At 52.3% G+C, this 20,654-nt stretch overlaps 1 protein-coding gene across 1 annotated transcript in view; it reads left to right on the forward strand.

Annotated features, from left to right (window-relative positions):
• Positions 1-1,414: 1,414 nt before the first annotated feature.
• The window catches only part of AJAP1 (adherens junctions associated protein 1), a 124,270-nt gene continuing 105,030 nt past the window's right edge, over positions 1,415-20,654 (forward strand). The window contains exon 1 of the mRNA XM_067718082.1: positions 1,415-1,565. Within this exon, the coding sequence (XP_067574183.1) occupies positions 1,537-1,565 (29 nt within the window). The 5' untranslated portion in view covers positions 1,415-1,536. The remainder of the gene's footprint in view (positions 1,566-20,654) is intronic.

Genomic DNA, 20,654 nt, shown 5'->3' on the forward strand with positions numbered 1-20,654 from the left:
GCCCAGCCCGGGGCCTGTTGCAGCGTCGGGATGCAGGACCGACAGGGCTGCGCGGGGGGCAGAAGGTCCTGAAGCTCTGACCAGGGACACAGCTACTTCTTACGCCAGGTCTCGAGGCACGCGCCCAGGCCGCGGGGAGAGAGGAATCCCGAGCAGCGGACCCTCCCCGCCTCCTTCACACTCCCGCGGCCTTTTCCGCGCAGCTCCGCCAGTAGGAAACTTTTCTCCCAGCCCCCGCCCCAAGCGCCCCCCGAGTGCTTCCTCGGGAACGCCCCCTGCCCAAAACCAGCTCTCCGGGTGCACTGGGCGCACCGGTAACCGGGTCAGAACCTCGAACCGCTTCGCATGCCCTCCGGTTACCGTGGCAACACCACCCGGCGGCGCCCGGCGGTCCAATCCGAGCCAGCGGCCTCTCTCGAGCCTTTCCCAAGGTGGGGACCGGGACGAGGCCAGGGCTGGGGAAGGGGCGGCCGAGGCCCCGCCTGCGGCGTCACCAGGGCCGGGCACAGCCCCGTGCGGAGAGGTGGGCCACCGCAAGGCGGGGCGGTGAACGGCAGCCGGGGCCGGGCAGGGGGCTCGGGCTCCAGTTTGAGGGGCGGGGAAGAGGGTGACGTGAGCCGGGCCGGGCGGGCGGAGTTGGGACCCGCTTGGGGAGGCGGGGGCGAGCGCGCGGGGAGGCAGACGCGCGGAGGGAGGCGGCCAAGCGGCGCGGGCGGCTCTGCGGCGGGCGCGGTGGGCGCGGGCGGCGGGGCCCCGGGATCCCCGCCCGCCTCCTCGGCGCGGCGCCGCCGCCGCGCGTCCCCACGCCCCGCGCTCCACGGCGCCCTCGCCCCGCGCGCCTCCCGCGCCCGCCTCCTGCTGGCCTCCCGCGCCGCGGCCGTCTGCGGAGCGAGCGCTCAGACGGAGTCCCCGGCCAACTTGAGCGGGGCCGAGCGGCAGCGGAGTCCCCGGCAGAGCCCCCCGGCCCAGTGGCGCGCGGAGGGGACCTGCGGCCGCCAGCGTCGCCTCTGCCCGCACCCCCGGACCTCGCCGCTCCCTCGGCGCGGGGCTCGGGCCGGTGCGAGAGCCGCGCCGCGAGACACGCACCGTGCGCGGCGGCGCCGCCCGCCTCCCTCTTCGCCGCCCCGGAGGGCGAAGCCGCCGCTCCCCCGACCCTCGCCGCGCGGCCGCGGCGCTGGAGCGCGCCCCTTCCGGGCCGGCAGCGGGCGCCCCCGCCTCGCAGCCGCCTTCGCCGGGTCGCCCCCGGAGGGGGCCGCGAGCTCCGCGCCCGGGCCGGAGGATGTGCGCCCCCGCGGGCCGCCCCGCCTGAACCATGCGCCCCAACGGCGGCGGCGCGCCGGCCGGCATGGAGCCCCGCGCGGCCGCGCTCTGACTCGCTCTGCGCCCCGCGGCCGGCGGGCGGCGGGCGGCGGGCAGCGGGCGGCGGCGGACCGAAAGCCGGAGACCGGCGCCGCGGGACGGAAGCGAGCGGGCGCGGGCGCCGCGCAGATGGCCGGGGCGAGCGAGATCTGAGTCTCTGCTCCCCGAAACGTGACCATGTGGATTCAACAGCTTTTAGGACTCAGGTGAGCGACCCGGCCGGCGCCGGGGAGCGTGTGGGCGCGCGGGTGCGTGGGTACCGAGCCGGGCTGAAGCGGCTCTTTGCTCGGTGTTGCGAATAAAGGGACCCCCTCTCCGTCCCCGCGAACGGCCAGCCGGTGCCCCTGGAGCGGGGTCGGGCTCCGGTCCGGAGCTCTGAGCCCCGTGGCCCCGCCGGGAGCGGCCGGCTCTCCCGGGCTCCGCGCGTCCGGGTCGGGGCAGGGGCGCCCCATTCCAGTTTCCCGGGTTCTGGGGCCGGCCTGGGCGCACCCGCGCCTCCCGGCGCCAGCAGCGCAGTGTGCTGGCCGGCCGCCCCGGCTCACCTCCTCCCCGGGGCCCAGGCGAGGCGCGGGCCGCTGGGCGCGGCGGGCCGTGGACCCAGGGCGGGGGCCGGCGCTGCCGGGGAAAGCCAGGGCTCCGGCCTCCCGGCGAGAGCTTGACAAGAGGAGTTGGAGCAAACCAAAGCCTGATAGCCACGCCGCCCGCCTTTCCCCTTCCTCGGGGCCCCGTGACTGACTGAGCAGGGGCCTGCCGGGCTCCCAGCTGCCGATCCAGCTGTTTGCCGGTGACCTCCGGGCCCGACGGGCGCGCACAGCTGGCGGGCAGCTGGGGCGGGAGGCGCTGGGGCTCTGGGGGAGGGCGGGCGGGCACTCCCTACGGGCACCCCACCCCCCGCAGGCAAACACCCCGGGAGCGCCCCGGGGGCTTGTCTGTGTCCGAACTCCAGCGCCGGCTGGAAGAGGGCGTTCGAGCTCGGAGCACCCTATGGGGGTACCCAGGGAGACCCTTTTCGGCAAACTTTATCTGCCTGCCAGTGGTGCTCGGGTTTCAGCCCCTGCCTCGAGAGGTCTGGGACCCAGCAGGGCAGTTGTCCCCTTGGCGGGGCAGAATGCCTCCAAGCCATCGCCCTCCTGCCGGGGGGGCGCTCCGCGGAGCTGGTGCGTTTGGGTCCCGGATTGCATCCGAGACCTAGGAGGACGCAGGCGGAGGCAGGGAAAGCAAGAGTGCCGTTCTCGAGTTTGTCCACTGGGATGCACTGCGCTCCTGCGTTGGGGAGAAAGGGGCCGGTCTTTGCCGGAGCCGGTGCCTGAGCCGCCCCCATCGCCACCCGATAAAAGCTCGGGGGGAGCGAGCTGAAGGGAGAATCAAATGCGCGTCCTGATTTTGAGAAACTGGAAGCGGACGGAGCCCGCCAAGCGTTTCCTAGCTACCCTTGTTTTATGAGGCAATAACCCACTCCTGGGGTAAAGACTGTTTAAAACATCTAGTGAAAACTGTCAGATGTTATCATTGGCGTTTTTTCTGGAAAGGGGCATTCCTTGTCTTGGTGGCCGGGTCGTGTTCAGTGGGCTGGGCTTTAAAAGGTTAATCCTGAAGCGGATTGCGTTGGATATTGGCTCTGCCTGAATCGATGTCCTGTGCTCAGACTAGCTAAGGTGTAGGCTCGGCCGTTCTGGGATGCACACTAAATAGAGCGAGGGCAGCTCTGCCCGGGTGACCCCTTCCAGGTGCCTTGCCATCTGCCTCCGGGTCTCAGCCAGACCCCAGGGCCTTTGGAAAGATCAAAGGAGTCCCTGCTCTGTGGAGGAGGGGGGGTGCACCTTCAGCTCCCAGATGCCTCCTGAGCTGCTGTCTGGCACTACCTTCCTGATTGACTGCCGGCAAGTTATTTGAACTGACATCTTTTTTTATTACTAACTTGCTAGATTGAAAGATTAGTACATTCTGATAAAGAGAGAGGAGAGTAAATATCACAGAAAAAAACCTCTCTGCGCGTTCAAAATTCACTAAAACAGTTCCTCTAAAGCATCCCTGAATGAGATCTACTTGGGATTTTGCTTTAGGAAATAGTTCTGTTGGTGATTTTGAAGTTTGACCTTTTGGTTTTTTCCCTTCAGTGTTAGCACAATAGATTTTCTGCAAATGCGCCTCTGAGGACGGGCTGTCACCTCTCTGGAAGGCTGACAGGTGAGAGCTCTGTCATGTCTGCGAGCCATCCCCTGGCCAGGAGAAGGGGCCGTGCTTGGAGGGTCTGTGCTTTTGCGTCTCACCAGGCACAGGGTAACAGTCACTGAAAGCCAGGGATGGCTTGCTTGAGACCTGGTAATGCGCTTTTTCCTTGAACACAGCCCGTCACCTTTGCTCCCAAGCCCCTCCATGGCTCCCCAGGTGAACGCTGGGTGTCCTGCTGCCCGGTTTCGGGCCTGGTTAGGTCAGGCAAACACGGAACCTGGGGCCCAGGTGACAGAAGGCAGTTCTGGGCAGGACCTGAGGGCTCTCAGCTCTGACTTGCGAGGCAACGTCTGGGCTTGGATTTTTGCTCCTGTGTTGGAAATGAGCTGTGCGTGGAGCCTTTTCTTCCAAGGAGGAGGAACAGATTGAGTCTTTTGGAGCTGTTTTTATGCCTTTTTGGTGGTCGTTGTAGCAAAGCTCCAAAAGTACCGTCTGTCAGCTCAGATAAAGGTATCTCTTGAAGGTGGATCCAGAGCCTGGCCAGCTGCATCAGAGCTCGTTCTAGGAGCAGCTTGGAGGGGATGCTTACTCAGCAAGCAGTGCAGATTTTGGAGTTTGGCTGTCTGCTTGTGAGTGGCCTCTGAGGCCACGGCCCTCCACGTCGCACCTTTGGGGCTTGGAGCGTGCAAGACACTTGCCTTGAGGTGTCCTCAGGGGGGCAAGGGCTAGCTGGTGCCGTGCTCCTCCCGGGCTGTGTCCCTTGCTGTCCCTCTGCCTGTTCTTCCAGCCTAAGGTTCTGTCGCCCCTTCTGTTCTGAAGGCCCTGGGTGTGCCTGGGGGGTGGGTCTATAGCAACATAACGTGACTCTCTTCCTTCACTGGGCACTTCACAGCTCCCCAGGCCTCGGTGAACAGTCCCAGTGGATTGGCTGTCCCCATCCCCACCTGTAAAGTCCTCCAGCAGCTGGGGCTGTGCATCCAGGCTTTAGAGGATGGAGTCAGAGGCTCTGTGCACAGACGTTGCCCTCCTCGTCAGTCCTGACTCGTGCCCACTTCCAGCTGCTGGTACCACATTGATTGCCACTGGAATCCCTTGAGTGTCAGTGGCCGTGATACTCATCCGGGACAGTATTGCTGGAATAAATCACCATTTTAGGAGGCAGCTCACATCCTTCCTGCCACGCGGGTACAGCCCCCTCCCCTCACACGCACCCCCACCCAGGGGATCCACTGTCCAAGCAGAGGAGGGGGCAGTGGCCTCCTTCCAGTCTGTCCCTTCGGTTGATTTCTTTTACTCATCTGCTTCCTTTTCTTCTGTGCATCAAAGACGGCACAGAAGTGGGAAGCAGGGCAAGGTAGCTTGCGAGCAGAGACAGCTCTGCAGCTCCCTGAGATGCCTGTCTCCTGGTCCCTGGAGACGGAGCAGTTTGCTTCCCCACCACATCCTGCATCCTCCTAGATGGGGTCCCTCAGATGGCAGTGGGAGTGGTGGAATCCCGTCCCGCCCTTATGGTCTCCAGCCCACTGACCCAGGCACCATCAAGGTGTTTGGCAGGTGTGGGCTGGTGGTGCTTCCTCAGTCCTTCATTTCCTCGGCTGTTTTGTAGGAAAACCACAGGGTGCCCAGAGCACGGTGGGTCAGAGCTGCACCCTGGGTCACGAAGAAGTGGGTGAACACGAAACCCCGACCCGGCCGGCCAGCGCTGAGCCTCCCCGAGCCCCTGGGCTCCTGCCTGGGGTTATGTAAGAGTCATCTGCTTTCCATATGTAGTTGCCAAGTTTTCTTCAAAGGGCTACAACTCAGAAGAGACCAAATTGATGTAGAGATTAGCTTGGAAAGCCAAATATATCCTTGATCTAGATTTTCACGTTTGAAGTCTGGCTCGAGAGGGTTCCTCCTGCCCGATGCCAGTCAGACAGGAGGGGAAGGCAGGAGGAGGGCTCGCTGCAGCTGGAGTAGACAGACCCCGCTGCCCCCGACTCTCTCTCTCCGAGGCCCCCTGGAATTCTAAGGAGCCAGTGAGTCAGAAGGCCGCCCAGTGGGGAGTGGTGGTTACATACCTTGGATTAACTCTCAGTTCATAGAAAGTCAGAGGCTGAGGTCCACCCATGTCCGAGCTCTGGGGGCCCTTGGGTCCTGGTTACAGAAGAGCGTGCAGGACTCACCCCTACTGCTGCTGGTGGGCAGAGGCGGGAGCAGGGGCTAGCCACCGAATTGCCTCCCAGCAGCCTCTGGAGCAGCTGAGTTAATTGGATGCCCCAGCAGGTGCAAGTGGCTAGGTGGTGAGTGATGCTTCTCTCTTTGGAAAGGGCCCTGTGGATGGTGAGAGGTCAGAAACCCACCATTCGTCTATGGGGATCTTCATAGTTGGCAAATATCTCCAACGTGACCCAAAGAGAGGCCGGAGTGGAGGGCGGTGGGAACGGTGGCATCCATCCCGCCCTGTCGGCCCCAGCCCACTGACCTGGGTACCGCCAGGGTGTCGTGTATTGGCAAAGAATAGGGTCCTGCTGCAGCACCAAGGGGGCTGGGGGAGGAGGGGCTAGGGCGTGTATTTGCATTTCCATCCCATGCGTGCACTTTGCAAGAGGCTGTCACTTTCTTTCCTTCTCCCCCCCACCCAAGAAAAGGTGGGTGGCAGCCGTGCGGGGTCCATCTGTGCTTCAGCCTTCCCAGTCCACCATTGACGTGCTGGTTCTGTCCACTCACTGGGGCTTCTGCCATTCAGTGCACTTTCTCTCGGGTGGCCGGCCAAGGAGGGCTGGCGTGTAGAGCTCGCTGCATCTGCTCTCCCACCGTTTTCAGCCCTGAATGGACAGCAACCTGGACCGTGTGGCCAGTAAGCCCTCCCTGCCTGCCCTCCCCAAGGAGTTGGTGTTTAGGCCTGTGTCTCACCTCAGGGTCTTCAGCTGGCAGTGGTGCACCTGTGCTCAGGCTCCCTCGTTGGCAGTAGGGAGGATCTGTGGACTGTGGGCTCGTGAGGGCAGGGACTGTCTCATCCTTCATCACCTCTTGAGAAGAGTGCTGCTGCTTAGTCGATGCTCAGGAGCTGTCTGTGAATGAGTCAATTTGCTGCCTGGCACAGTGCCCTTGCTTTACAAGTCTTGCCCTTGTGGTTACTCATCCCTGACTACAAACTGAGACTTAGGAAAGGAATGCCCAGCGGGGCTGGCCTTGGGTTGAGACTGTGTCCTGCCCCCAATAAATATAGAACTTCTTTAACCTCACTTACTGGTGCTCACGATTCCACCATTAGAGGTTCATTCATTTGGCTTGAGATTTAGTCACAAGTGGAATGTAGACATGTTCACGAAAAACTATCCCACTGAGCGCTTTTAGTTATTACCAGTTCAGTAGGAGTGAGCACATCTACTTTGTAACTTTCTGTGAGGAAAGGTGGGTGTAGAAGGGAAGAGAACTTGAAGGCAGGTGGCACAGGTCCAGCAGTGGGATGGAGGAACTAAGGTATCACCAAGGGAGGACCGGGAGACACGGGAGTGCAGATCAGGGGCAAAAGGCAAACTGATTGTCCTTAGAGTGGGCTGAGGTCTCCACTCCCCGTCGGCTTTCTTGGGGAACTGGGACAGTTTACGTACCTACTAGGGACTAACTAGGGGCAGGGCTAGTTCACCTGAAAGAGAAGGTTCTGGTCAGTATGAGTCCAGGTGGGCAGGTGGAGTATGTTGAGGAAAGTTAGTGACACATACACACCTTGACGTGTCTGCTCCTGTCTTAAATGTGAGCTGTGGAATTTGCACTGTATTTGGATAAAATATGCATGCTTTTTAAAAAAATTTGAGGTATGACTTTCATAAACATTATATTAGTTTCAGGTGAACAACATAATGATTCCATACTTGCACACATATGAAATGAGCAGCACAGTAAATCTAGTTAACATCCATCACTACACATAGTTACAGATTTTTTTCCTTAAGATAAGAACTTTTTGGGGGGAGAGAGGGATAAATTAGGAGTTTGGGATTAACAGATACACACTACTATATATAAAATAGATAATCAACAAAGACCTACTATATAGCACAGGGAAGTAAGTATACTCAGCATTTTGTAATAACTTATAAGGGAAAAAGATCTGAAAAGGAATGAAATCTATATCTATATATCTATATCTGAATCACTTTGCTGTACACCTGAAACTAGCAAGACATTGTAAATCAACTATACTTCAATTAAAAAAAAATTAAAAAATAAAAAAAACAAACAAAAAAGAACTTTTGAGTTCTACTCAACAACTTTCAAATATGCCATGCAGCGACAGGTTGGTGGTTGCCAGGCGTAGGGGTAGGGGTGGGGGTGGGGGTGTGTGAAATGGGTGAAGGGGTCAAAGGTACAAATTCCAGTAATAAAATAAATCAGTTCGGGGAAGGACTGATTTATTTACTGGATGTCATGTACTGGATGTCATGTACAGCATGATGACTATAGTCCAGAAAACACGTCTGCTGTAACTGTCTGTGAAACGTAGAGAAATGCCCTGATCTCTGCGTTCACTCATGTCACTCATTTAGTTTATTCGTCAGTTCCTGAGCACCCAGGGCTGCCTGACCCTGAGCAGATGCTGTGCAGACCAGGAAATGAGTGGGATTCTGCCCCTAAAGACCCCTCACTCCAATAATGGAGGGGGAAATAAGCGTAGGGGTAAAAATACTCTTATCGGAGTAGAGATTAGCACTGTTCAGTAGAAATACTAGACGGGCCGCATTGGTATTTTGAAAATTTCCAGTAGCCACATTAAAAGAAGAAGAAAAAAAAAAACAGGTGAAATCAACTTGAATGACATATTTAATTTTTCCAATGTATGCAAAATATCATTTCAAGCTGTGGTCAATCTAAACCTGTACTAACGAGGATTCATTTTATGTTCTTACGCTGCTCTAAGTCTTGGGAATCAGGAGTGTGGTTTATTTTCACAGCACATCTCCTGCTGAACTAGTCACTTCTAGTGGCTCAGTGGACCCATGAGTAAGAAGCTGTCATATTGGACGTTTTCCTATGGAAATTCAGAAGTGAGAAAAGTAAATGTTTAGAGACCACCACCTCCCCAGCCAGTGTGTGAGATTGGCACCATTGCTCCATTAGGAAGAGCTCCGAGGAGGGCCAGTCTGGGTAGCAGCCCTCCTAATTCAACAGTGGGTGTTTGCTGATGACAGCTCTGTGCCGGGTCAGTGCCAGGGCCAGAGGCAGAACAGTGAGCTGAGGGGAGGGCAGTGGCTGCTGCCATCAGGGGCCCTCTGTCTGGAGAGGGAGCTGGGCTGTGCAAGCAGGTCCTTCATACCAGCCGGGGTCCCATACTGTAATGAAACGCTTTTGAAGAACTGAAGAGGGCACTTGTAACAGGTGTCACAGGCCGGTGTCCGTTGATGGAGAGGAAAGACCAGTGAAAGGGCTTGCTGAACTCAGAAGCCGTGCCACCTGTCAGAAAGGAGAGCTGACCTCCTGGAGGGATGTTTCCGAAATGTGCCCCAGAGCCAGCAACTGGAATGAACACACCCTCAGGTGACAGACATCTTGGTGGCCCCTCCTAGCTCCAGCAGCTCACATTCACTGGACCTGACCTGAGGGGGGCGGCCTCCATCCTCTCTCCTGCCCGCCCCCCCCCAGCATCTGTTACCAATGCTGAGAGTCCGTGACACCTTGGGCCCATGGGAGGAGGAGAGATGGTGAATCACCAAGGCCTGGTTTCAATCAAGACCTTTAGGAACTTTGTAGAAGTAGGTGTGTGTGTGTATGTGTGCATGTGTGTGGTGTGGGTGGAGTGGGTGTGTCTTTGGGGAGTTTAGGGGCCAGTGGGCATCAAAGCACTTATTATCAGGAGCTCCAACTCCAGGTGAAGAGATCAGGTTTTAAACAAAACTCCTGTAGGAGGGAACTTGCTATGTTCACCAGACTGAGGGTCTGGATGAGGAAGCCTGGAACACACCACATTAGGACCTGGCTTCTGACAAATGTGCAGAGAGGAACCTGATTCCAACGGGGCTGGTGGGCTGCCTACCAGTGCTGCACGGATGTGACAGGGCTCTTGAAGGGATTTGGAGGGAGCACCCTTGCATTGACCAGCCCACCCTGTGCTTTCAGAAAACACTGATGGGGCACTTACTAAGTGCAAGGCCTCAGCGCTGGGCGCGGCTTCCTGGCAGTGGGGCATGATTTGTGAAGAGAGTGTACTTTGCTGAGGTGCCCTGAGTGGTCATCCTTTCCTTCACAATACAAATAAAGAATTTGTATTGTGGGACAATTCCACAATTTGGGAGCTCTGTCTAAATTAAATTGTAAGCTCTTTGAGCTCTGAGAACGCTCCCATCTTGATCTCATCTAAATCTTTTTGAATGCACAGATATTGTTAAGCAGGGCACAGGTTCATTGTAAGATCCCTGAATTCAATCTTAGGGAACTTCGGGGCAACTGAATTGCAGATCAAATGCCTTCTTTTGACCAAATCCAATGGTGCAGCTTCTTCAAATGGACATAATGCTTTGTCAGCTGTTGCGAAGATTCTAGCAAAAGAAGGGTGAAGAAGGACTAATCACCAGTGTCTCCAGGAGTGGGATCTCAGGAGTTCAGTAGTGATTGATGGGCCACAGTATACCAGGGCCCTGCATGGAATTTTCATGCTATTTCATGGAATCCCTGGTCCTTAAAAAAGAATGCTTAGGTTGGAGGCAGGGAAGATCTCAGTGGAGAAGTTCTGGCAGCAGGAAAGTGCTATTAAAGAACAAACAAACAAAAAAACCCAAAAACTAACATTCTCAATTCTGTGGACCAATATGGTTTGTGAAAATAGACCAAGAAAATCCTTAACAAAATATTAACAAATATGCAAATTCAGCAATGTATAAAAAGAAGTGTATACCATGGCAAAGTGGGGTTCATTCCATGGATGCAAGGATGGTTCAATATTTGGAAATCAATCAGTGCAATCTATCATAAGAAAAGGCTAAAAAAGAAAAATCATATGATCATATGTGTTTGATAAATTCTACACCTATCTATGATAAGAACTCCTAGAAAAAAGCAATAGAGGAGCACTTCCTCAACTTGATAAAAAACATCTATAAAAAGCTGCCACTGACTTCACACTTAATGTTGAGAAACTGGACACTTCCCCTGAGACCAGGGACAAGATAAGGATGTCCACTCTCACCACTATTATTCAACATAATGTTGGAAATTCTAGCCAGTGTGATACAGGAAGAAAAGGAAATAAAAGACATACAGAAAGGAAGAAATGAAACTTTTCCTATTTGCAGAGGATATCATTGTCTACATAAACATCTCACGTGATCTGTTAACAAACCTCCTAAAATTAATAAGTGAATTCAGCAAGGTTGCAGGATACAAGATAAATGTACAAAAATGGATTGTATTTCTATTAGTAGTTAACACATGGACACTGAAATGAAAAAATGCAATACCATTTACAATTGCTCAAAAAATGAAATATCTCAGTATAAATCTAACAAAACTTATGCTGACAACTTGTATGTTGAGAACTACACAATGCTGATGGAAGAAATCAAAGAAAGTCTAAGTAAATGGAGAGACATACCATGTTCATGGATGGGAAGACTCAACATGGTATGAATGTCACTTCTTCTCAGATTGATATAGAGGTTTAACACAATTCTTATCAGAATCCCAGCAAAATATTTGCACATATAGATAATTCTAAAAATTTTATGTAAACATGAAGGAAGTAGAATAACTGAAACAGTTTTGAAAATGAATAATAAAATGAGAGGGGTCCGTCTATCTGATTGTAAGACATTATACAGCTACCATTATCGAGACTGTGTAGTATCAATGAAGGGGTAGATATACAGATAAATGAAGCAGGACAGAGAATCCAGTGATAGACTCCCACAGATACGCACAGTTGATTTTTGACAAAGGTGCAAATTTAGTGGAGGAAAGATAGCATTTTCAACAAATGGTACTGGAACAAAAAGACATTCATAGCCAAAAAAAAAAAAAACCTCACCTTATACAAAATTAACCCATAATGGGTCACACAATTAAATGTAAAATGTGATTATAAAACTTTAAGGGAAAAAAAAGAGAAAACCTGAAGGATATGGGGCTACACAAATAGTTCTTAGACTTGACTCCAAAAGCACAGTCCATAAAAGGAAAAACTGATAAATTCGACCTCATCGAAATTTTAAAATCGGCTCTCTGTGAAAAACTTTTATGAGGATGAAAAGACAAGCTTCGGGGAAGGAGGAGGAGAGAATATCTGCAAACCACGTATTTGTCAAAGAACTAGTATCCAAACTACATGAAGACCTTTCAAAACTCACAGTAAAAAAAATGGAACAATCTATTTAGAAACAAGTAAAGCCATGATGGGGTGTTGCACCAAAGAGGGTATTTAGACGGTAAAAAAAAAGCATGTGGAAAGATGTTCAACATCACCAGCCATTAGACGAATGCAATTGAAACCGTAATGAGACACCAGAATGGTTAAAATTAAAAATATTGACACCAAATCCTGGCGAGAATGTGGAGAAACCGGATCCCTCATACACTGCTGGTGGGAAGGTAAAATGTTACAGCCGCTCCAGAAAGCACTTTGGTAGTTTCTTATTAAACATGCAGCTGCCATACAGTTGAGCATTTCACTTTGGGGCATTTATCAGAGAAATGAAGAATTCTGTTCACACAAAAACTTGTAGGTGAATGTTTATAGCAGCTTTCCTTTTTTTTTTTTTTTTTTTTGCGGTACGCGGGCCTCTCACTGTCGTGGCCTCTCCCGTTGCGGAGCACAGGCTCCGGACACGCAGGCTCAGCGGCCATGGCTCATGGGCCCAGCCGCTCTGCGGCATGTGGGATCCTCCTGGACTGGGGCACGAACCCGCGTCCCCTGCATCGGCAGGCGGACTCTCGACCACTGCGCCACCAGGGAAGCCCCTATAGCAGCTTTCTTTATAAATAAAGTCTCAAATTGGAAACACCCCAGGTGCCCTTAAGGGAGGTCAATGGCTAAACACATCATGGTACCTTCACACCACGGAACAGTATTCAGCACTAAAAATGAGGAAACTATTGGTACATGCAACGGCTTGCATTGAACCTCCAGAGAATTACGCTGAGTGAAAAAAAGCCAACCTCAAGGATTACATGCTATATGATGATTCCATAGCATTCTTGAAATGGCAACATTATAGAAATGGAGAACACGGTCCTAGCTGTCAGGAGTTAGAGAGAGAGTGAGATATAGAAGGGAAGAGAATAGCTATAACAGGACAACCTCAGGGACCCTTGTGGTGATGGGAAGCTTTCTGTCTTGACTGCATCCCTGTCAGTATCTTGCTTATAACATTGTACTGTGGTGTTGTAAGACGTTACCACTAGGGGAACTGAGTAAGGGTGCACAGGATTTCTCTGTGTTATGTCTTGTAGCACTTATGAACCTATAATTAACTCAAAATAAAAAGTTTCATTAAACGAGTATTCTCTACCTCACTGTCAAAGGTTAACATCTGATTGTGTGTGTGTGTGTGTGTGTGTGTGTGTTCCCCCTTTAGGCACCACATATTTGGATTTAATGACAGTCACAGGTGATGTGGAAATGGGGAACGGGGTAAAAAAATTACCAAATTTGCTGTTTTGATTCTGCCACACCCTTCAGCGTGCAAAATGCAGCAGCATATGAACGTGCGGTGTTGCTAATGTGATGAGATCCTTTACCAGTGACAGTAATGAATGACCTGGTGCATAATTATTGGATAAGAAGAGCTGTCCAGATCCTTACATAAATCAGGTCAGCTCTGAAAGTAGTGCAGCCTTTTTGGGGACAGCCCCACTTTCCTGCCCTGGCACATAGGGTGGCATCAGGACCGTGCTCCAAGGAAACACGAGAACAGATCAGTAAGACAAGAGCCTCAAGTTCGTGAAGGCATAGCGTTCATTTGTGTCTTTGCTGTTTTCACTTCATTTGGTCTTTATGATAAAAGAACTGGAGTGTGTGTGTGTGTGTGTGTGTGTACGCACATATGTGCTTTATTAATGCTTGTGGAATGAAGTTGGGTAATGCAGTGGGAAACTCTATGTCAGGTTTGACTGTGAGCCTCTGAGATCCCATGAACCAGACCTGTTACTTCTCTTTTTCTGTCCTTTTATGTTCAGCTAGGAGTAGTTCCAGAAACACAGTAGTTCCAGACCTTTCTGTAACCTGGCTTTGCACTAAGTGACCCAGCCAATCTGTACCACTTCAGTCTGTCCTCAGGATCCACATGACGACTCTGCAAGGCAGGTGTTGCTGCTCTCATTTTACAAAGGAGGAAACTGAAGCTCAGAGAGGTTAAGTGATTTGCCCAAGGTCACACAGCTGGCTAGTGGGGGAGCTGAGATTTGAATCCAAGTTTCATGGATTCCAGGGTCCATGCATGCTCTTCCCACTGTCCCCTATGGCTCCCATGTTTTATATAAAATCTCCTTCTCACTCCCCTGATTAAGTCACACACTGCCCTTCTGAGAGAAACAAAATAAGATTTAAACTAAACCAAACATAAAGCCGAGAAGGACCCAGATGCTGTGATGTCAGGTCAGCACTTTGTGGATGTAGCCCTGACTCCGACATTACAAGTCCTTCAGGCACCCACAATTTTAGGTAAAAGTTTTGTAGTCTAAGTGAGAGATGATTTTGCAGCAAAGAATTCATAAAATGTCATTGATGAAAACATACCTGTGCCACAGATACAGTTATTCAATGTATTTACTAATTAAAAATAAATATGTCACCAAATCCAAGGGAGCCTCTCTTGAAAGCTCTTGTGAAATTAAACTGGGAATTAATGAATGACCACACTGAGAAAGCTGGGTTTAACATAACTTAGAAGTCTGGATAAAAAGGATTGCCCACCACCGCGTGCATGCGTGCGTGCGTGCGTGCGTTTATTGAGGTATAATTTATGTACCATAACAGTCACCCATTTTAAGTATACAATTCAACTTCTAGTAAACTTACTGTGTGTGCAACCATCATTGTAGTCATCTTAGAACATGCCCATCCCCACCCCCCAGTAAGATCCCTTGTACTCTTCACAGTTAATCCCATTCCTAGCCCCAGCCTCAAGCAACCCCTCCTCTGACTTTTGGCTCTATAGATTGGTCTGTTCTGAGCATTTCCTCTAAACAAAACCAGACTTTTTTTGTCTGGGTTTCTTCACTTAGCACAGTGTTCTTGAGGTCTGTCTGCGTTGTGGGCTTCTTTATTTCCGAGTAGCATTCCATTTTTTGGACATACCGCACTTCGTTTATCCGTTCATGTCTTGATGGGCATTTGGCTTGTTGCGACTTTGTGGCTGATACAAATAACACTGCTGTGAACATTGTTTCCATGTCTTTCTCCACCCCATGTACTTTGTAGCCATCCATGTAAATGCTTTGGCAGGGGTGGGGGTCAGAGAAGCCCTTGGCGTGTTATTCATTTAGCGGAAACGCACAAGCCAGGTATCCGGGATTCCACCTCTGGCTTTGGATTTGCTCCTTCCCTTCGCTCTGAAGAGAAGAGCTGACTACACATCAGCCATTGTTTATTTGTTCATTTTTCATATGATGCACATTTACCGAGTGTCGATTGTGTCTCCCCAAGGTGCTGCATTTTGGCGAGATAAAGACCAGGACAAAGTTTTCCATTCCGCCTTGGTACAAAGCTACTGTGAAGGGGAACATCTTGACTCATTAGAGCAAGGGCTCCTAGCTGGCCTGGGGGTGGCTCCCATGGCTGGACGGAGGCAGCCTGTGGCCTGGGGGTGGAGGGGCGGGGGTTGGCCGGTGGTCCTGCAAAAAGCTTCCCCACCGCAAAGCATCCTCCTGCACTCAGCCGGCATAGCTGAGGCAGCCTGACGGGGGCAGCTGTGCTTATCTGGGATCCTGTGCTTTCTTCTGGTGGGGCAATGATGCCATTTTAGGGAAATCCACCCTCATGGACTGTCTTCCAACAACAGCTATCATTTCAGAGGAAAGAGACAGTGCGGGTCCAGAGCTTTTGGGTCTGCTGTGTTGGCTGCAGAACCTCCGGGCCACGCCCACCTACTGGGGGTGGGTTGCCAGCGTCACCTCACACAGGTCAAGGATGGTCCTGGGAGTTAGCCGTGATTTTGGAGATGGAGCAGGGTGAGTCGCACCTGATCCTCTTTCCTTAAACGAACCTTTTTGGGTGAAGCTCTGCTGGGCTCCCTTGTGGTCCCGTTCGAGCACCTGAATAACGCAGCTCGCTTGGACAAGTCTCATCGCTGTCCTCCTGGCCTGGCTGCACCCACGATCGAAAGTAAATGTTCTCCTGTGGATCCAATCCCCCAAACTGATGCAAAAAGCCGTCTTAGGCAAGGAATTACCCGGGGATGGCCGATGGGCTTCATCGGTGCGCCGCCACTAGTTTACAAAACTGACTTTTCTAAATGAGAATCAGTGACTACGTAGGGTTATATCTTGCATACTTACAAGGAACCTCCAGAAACCGTGGGACCAGACTGTGACAAAAGCCTCAGCCTCCAGGCCAGCTGAAGACCATGTTCTCCTGCTTAGCAAGGAGCACATTGTGATGAGGGGGAAGGATCCACCCAGGAGTCTGTTTCCCTCACTCCTCCCACCCCCCTCTTTTTTGTAATGAGAGAATGCAGGACCGTACCCAGATGCTGAAAAAAGCTGTGCTTCCTGCCGAGGGACACGGTGGCTTTCAGAATGCAAGGATTCTTTAGGGAGCCAATTATGCAAAGACAAGAGTAAGCATGTTTATTTTTATGACACCACATTTCAAAATCCCAGAAAATGTTGGTGGAATGGCCCCATTAGGCGCCGGCCCCTAGTGCTGCGGTATCACACCGGGCGGGTATTGGGGGGTGCTGGCACGCCCTTGATGAAAGCCCCGCCCTGGGCTAATTTACTGCCCGTTACTACCCTGTCCCCAGCTTCCTCCTTCCCTTAGCATTTTCAGGCTAATTTGAGTCTCTTCACAGAAGCCTGATGCTCTAGAAAACCTGAGGCTCAGGCTCACGCAGCTGGCATCCGTTTCCCAGGTTCTCGTCCCCAGGGTCATCGGGGAGATCAGGGCTGTGTTTTTGTTGCACCAGCCACTATGTGGCGCCCCGAGGGTGTGCTGCCCCAGGACTGCAGCTCAGGCTTCCTCCAGGCCTGACGGGGCCGAGGAAGAGTTTCTCCTGCAGCCTTCATTCAGCAGGCATGGTGGCCTGCCCCTGGTGCTGTGATGTGCTGGCCACGAAGACAAGGGACCCTCTCCGGCCCTGCAGGGACTTTTCATCAGGGCGGGAGCAGAGGTGCAGGTGGAATTGCAGGAGCCGAGAGGAAGAAGCAGGAGCTCCTGGGAAGACTTCCTGGAGGAGGTGGCACTTGGCCCCCATCTGGAAGGAGGAGGAGGGTGTGTCCAGACAGAGGGAGCAGGGTGGCTGCTGTTGCTCAAGGAGCACTTGTGGTGCACGTGCTTCACAGCCAGGGGCCTGGGGGGCACCTAAGGGTCAGTGACTTTGTGAGGATGGCCCCCCACCCCTAGGTGCCGGGAGTGGGCAGGGCCAGGTGACCAACCAACAGTGCCGAGTCAAGGTGGAAATTTCCAGTAGGAAAGGGAAGACTGGGGGATTGGTTCCTCCTCAAATAATGTCATTGCGGTCGCTGCTTCCTTTGCCCACATGTGGGTCCAAACCTGCGTAGCGGTAAAGATGAAGGCCCTCTTCTTAAAGTAGCTTAAGGAGAGAGCTGGGGTGTGTGTGTGTGTGTGTGTGTGTGTGTGTGTGTGTGTGTGTGTGTGTAGGTGTGTATCTGTGTGGGGTGTGTGTATGTGGGGGGTATGTATATAGGCGTGTGCGGGGGTCTGTGTGTTGTGGGGGGTGTGTGTCTGTCTGTCTATGACTGTGGGGTGTATGTTAGGTTTTGTGTGTCTTTGTGTGTCTCTATGTGTGTAGGGGTGTGTACATGTAGGTGTGTGTGTGTTTTTGTATCTGGGTCTGTGTGGTGTGTATGTGTGTGTTGTGTAGGGGTGTCTATGTGGAGGTGTGTGTGTGTTTGTGTATCTGGGTCTGTGGGGTGTGTGTGGTACGTGTGTGTTGTGTAGGGGAGTGGGTGTAAGGCATCAGCGGACGTGAAAATCCCCAATTAACAAATCTTTGCCCTTTTCATCCATCAGCTACCAAACAGTTCAAACACTTTAATTGACAGAATCTCTCAACAGCCCTCCAAGGTCAGGAGACATCATTAGCTTTATTTCACAGATGGGTAAACTGAGGCAGAGCAAGGTTAAGCCGTTTTTCTAAGGTCTTGCAAAGTCAGCAAAGGAACTTGACCAGACTCCCGGGCAGCCAGCTGTCTAGCCCCAGTCCTGGGAGGGGGACACCGGAGAGAGCACAGCACATCCTTCTCTTGTTCTGCGTGTTGTGCGTGTCCTGAAGCCGGGAGCCCCCACCTGGGAGACGGGGTGCCTCCAGGGCTGATGTCCATGGCAGCTCCTAGAGGTGGTGGGAAGGGTGGACTTCGAACCAGCCCCTCCATAATCTCCTTCAGCCCCTCCCATCACTCTAAGACCCCCTCTTGTGGAGGAATTCGAGTCCTCCTGAGCCACAAGCAGGTAGAATTTATGTCAGTGGCCACAGTGAGTCTTTGAATTTCACAGGAGGGACCCAGACTCGGCCACCAGGAGGGTTCCAGACTCAGCCAACAGCCTTTTTTTTTTTTTTTTTTAAATTGAGGTGAAATTCACATACCAAAATTAACTGTCTTAAAATGTACATTTCGGTGGCGTTTAGTACAAACACAGTATTGTGCAACCATCACCACTAGCTAGTCCCAAACTGTTTTCATCTTCCAAAGGGAAACTTGGTACCCATTAGCTGTCACTCCCCATTTCCCCTCCCTCATCCCCTGGCAACGACCAATCTGCTTTTGGTCTCTATGGAATTGCCTGTTCTGGACAGTTCATATAAATGAGATCGTACAGTGTGTGACCTTTGGTGTCTGGCTTCTCTCACTCGTCCAAATGTAGCCTGAGTCAGCGCTTCATTCCTTTTTACGGCTGAATAATATTCCATTGTACGGATGGACGTTTTGTTTTCCATTCATTTACTGGCGGTGATTTGGGTTGTTTCACCTTTGGCTATTGTGACTAGTGCTGCTATGAACGTGAGCGTACAAGTGTCTGTTTCAAACCCTGTTTTCGATTCTTTGAGGTGTGTGCCTACGTGTCAGCACTTCCCAAACATGAGTTTCATCCACACCTGCCTGGGTTGGAAACAGCTGCACCGCTTGTGTGATCTTGGGCAGTTCCCATGGTCCCTCCAAGTTTCCTCATGTGAAGGATGGGGCTGTCGCCCCATGTGGGGCTGGGAGAATGGTCACTGCGTGAAAAACACAGCCTAGCGCCCGGCTGCCCAGTGACAGAGCCGACCCCAACCCCTACCCCATCACAGAGCAGCCAGGTTTCCGCTTTGCCTGTGGTCCCAGTGCTGGAGCCCTGGGCACGGAGCAGCTGTTTCATCGTTACTCCTAACACATCCCTAAGGGCAGAGGCTCGGGGGTGAGAAGCAGTGCTTTTTATAAGCTCTACACCAAAGAGGGATTATGAGCCATTTGGGGAGTGGATTAAAGCAGCTGCCCCTGGGATGAATCTTATTCTCGGTGGCTTTTGCTTCCCCTCTTCCTGGACCTCAGAGCTGAGCCATGTGGTCTATTGAAAAACACCTGAGCCGACGTTTATCCTTTTAGTGAGATGCCAGCCTGGATCCCGCAGTTAGGTGGGACCTCTGTGACCCAGCCGTGGGCTGTGAACTTGGAGTTTCCCCGGTGATGAGCCTGCTTCTTGAGCCTGTTGCCTTTCCTTGAGAGCTGCCTCTTGCTAGCACAGAAGTGCGATGTCCACTCTGCTCTTGGCTCCTGGGACACTGCCACCCCTCTGGTCCAGTGCCCAGGTCCCTGATAAGCGACCCGGTGAAGGTCTCACCACCCGACCTCATCCATCTGTGGTTTCCAGTCCTAAGAACCTGCTGGGCGACGTGTGAAGAAAAAGTGTGAATCAGGAGCAATCCCAAATTAACTGGAACCTGGTTTACCAGAATGTTCTTTTGTCCTCTCCCGTTTGGAGGAAGGGGAAAAGCAAACCACAGCCCACCATGTCAATAGGGGGATTTAAGTTTTAGGAAAACATCTTTCAAGGGATGTCCTGGCGTGGAGATCATTTGAGAAAATGTCGTGAACCTTATTCATCATTCCTCCTCAGTGGAGGTGATGGTAATAGTAACACTTGCTGGTATTTTAGAGTTTGCATCACACATCCCATGCATCACTTCACTTGTTCACAGTCATGAATAAAGTTGGGTGCTTTCGCGCATTTTAAAGTGGAAGAAACTGAGGTCCAGAGCATAATGGTGATGATGATATGGATACGAGGACGACAGCCTTCATAAAAAATAGCAATAGCAGGCGACTGTTACCAGGAGCTCACGATGTATCACGTAGCATGAACGCACCGTCTTTCTTAACACTCATGCCCGTTGGAGCGTCGGAACCTGGGTCTTCCCATCGAACAGGTGCGGGGCCGAGGGCTCAGGACAGGCCCGCCTTTCCCCATCACAGCCCAGGAGGTGGAGGAGAAGGACCTCTCCCAGGCCCTGCAGTCCTTCTCCAAATGCCCTCCCGAGTCTGTGCTCACGTCATATCCTCGTTCATCCAAGGACGTTGGCATGGTGACATGGAAACCTTGTTAGCCATGCTTCTAAATCTAAAAGGTATTGGCCCATTATTTTTCCTGCTTTTGTAGATCTGCAGACAGAACAAAATTGAATCCGTGGGTAACCAGAAAATGTAATTAATGGGAACGCAGAGTTTCACAGGGAAGCTGGTTAGAGCCTGCTTTCGTTGTGATGGTCTAAGTGGGGACCTGCAGTGCAGACCTCCCACTTGCACGCAGGTGCTGCAGCAAGGTTGATACTTTCGGAAGTGAGCTCTCCAGAGCACCGTCCTTCCCCATTTGGTGGAGTCTTTCAGAACCCCTCAGCCACCATCCCTGGTTTCTGTGGCTTGAGGCTCTCTGAGCTGCTTGGGAATTGTTAGGACGTGTAATTTACGCTAAGTACTGGCTGTCTCCCGGGTGTGGA

The sequence above is a fragment of the Pseudorca crassidens genome, chromosome 2, assembly GCF_039906515.1.
Source record: "Pseudorca crassidens isolate mPseCra1 chromosome 2, mPseCra1.hap1, whole genome shotgun sequence".
Taxonomy (NCBI): domain Eukaryota; kingdom Metazoa; phylum Chordata; class Mammalia; order Artiodactyla; family Delphinidae; genus Pseudorca; species Pseudorca crassidens.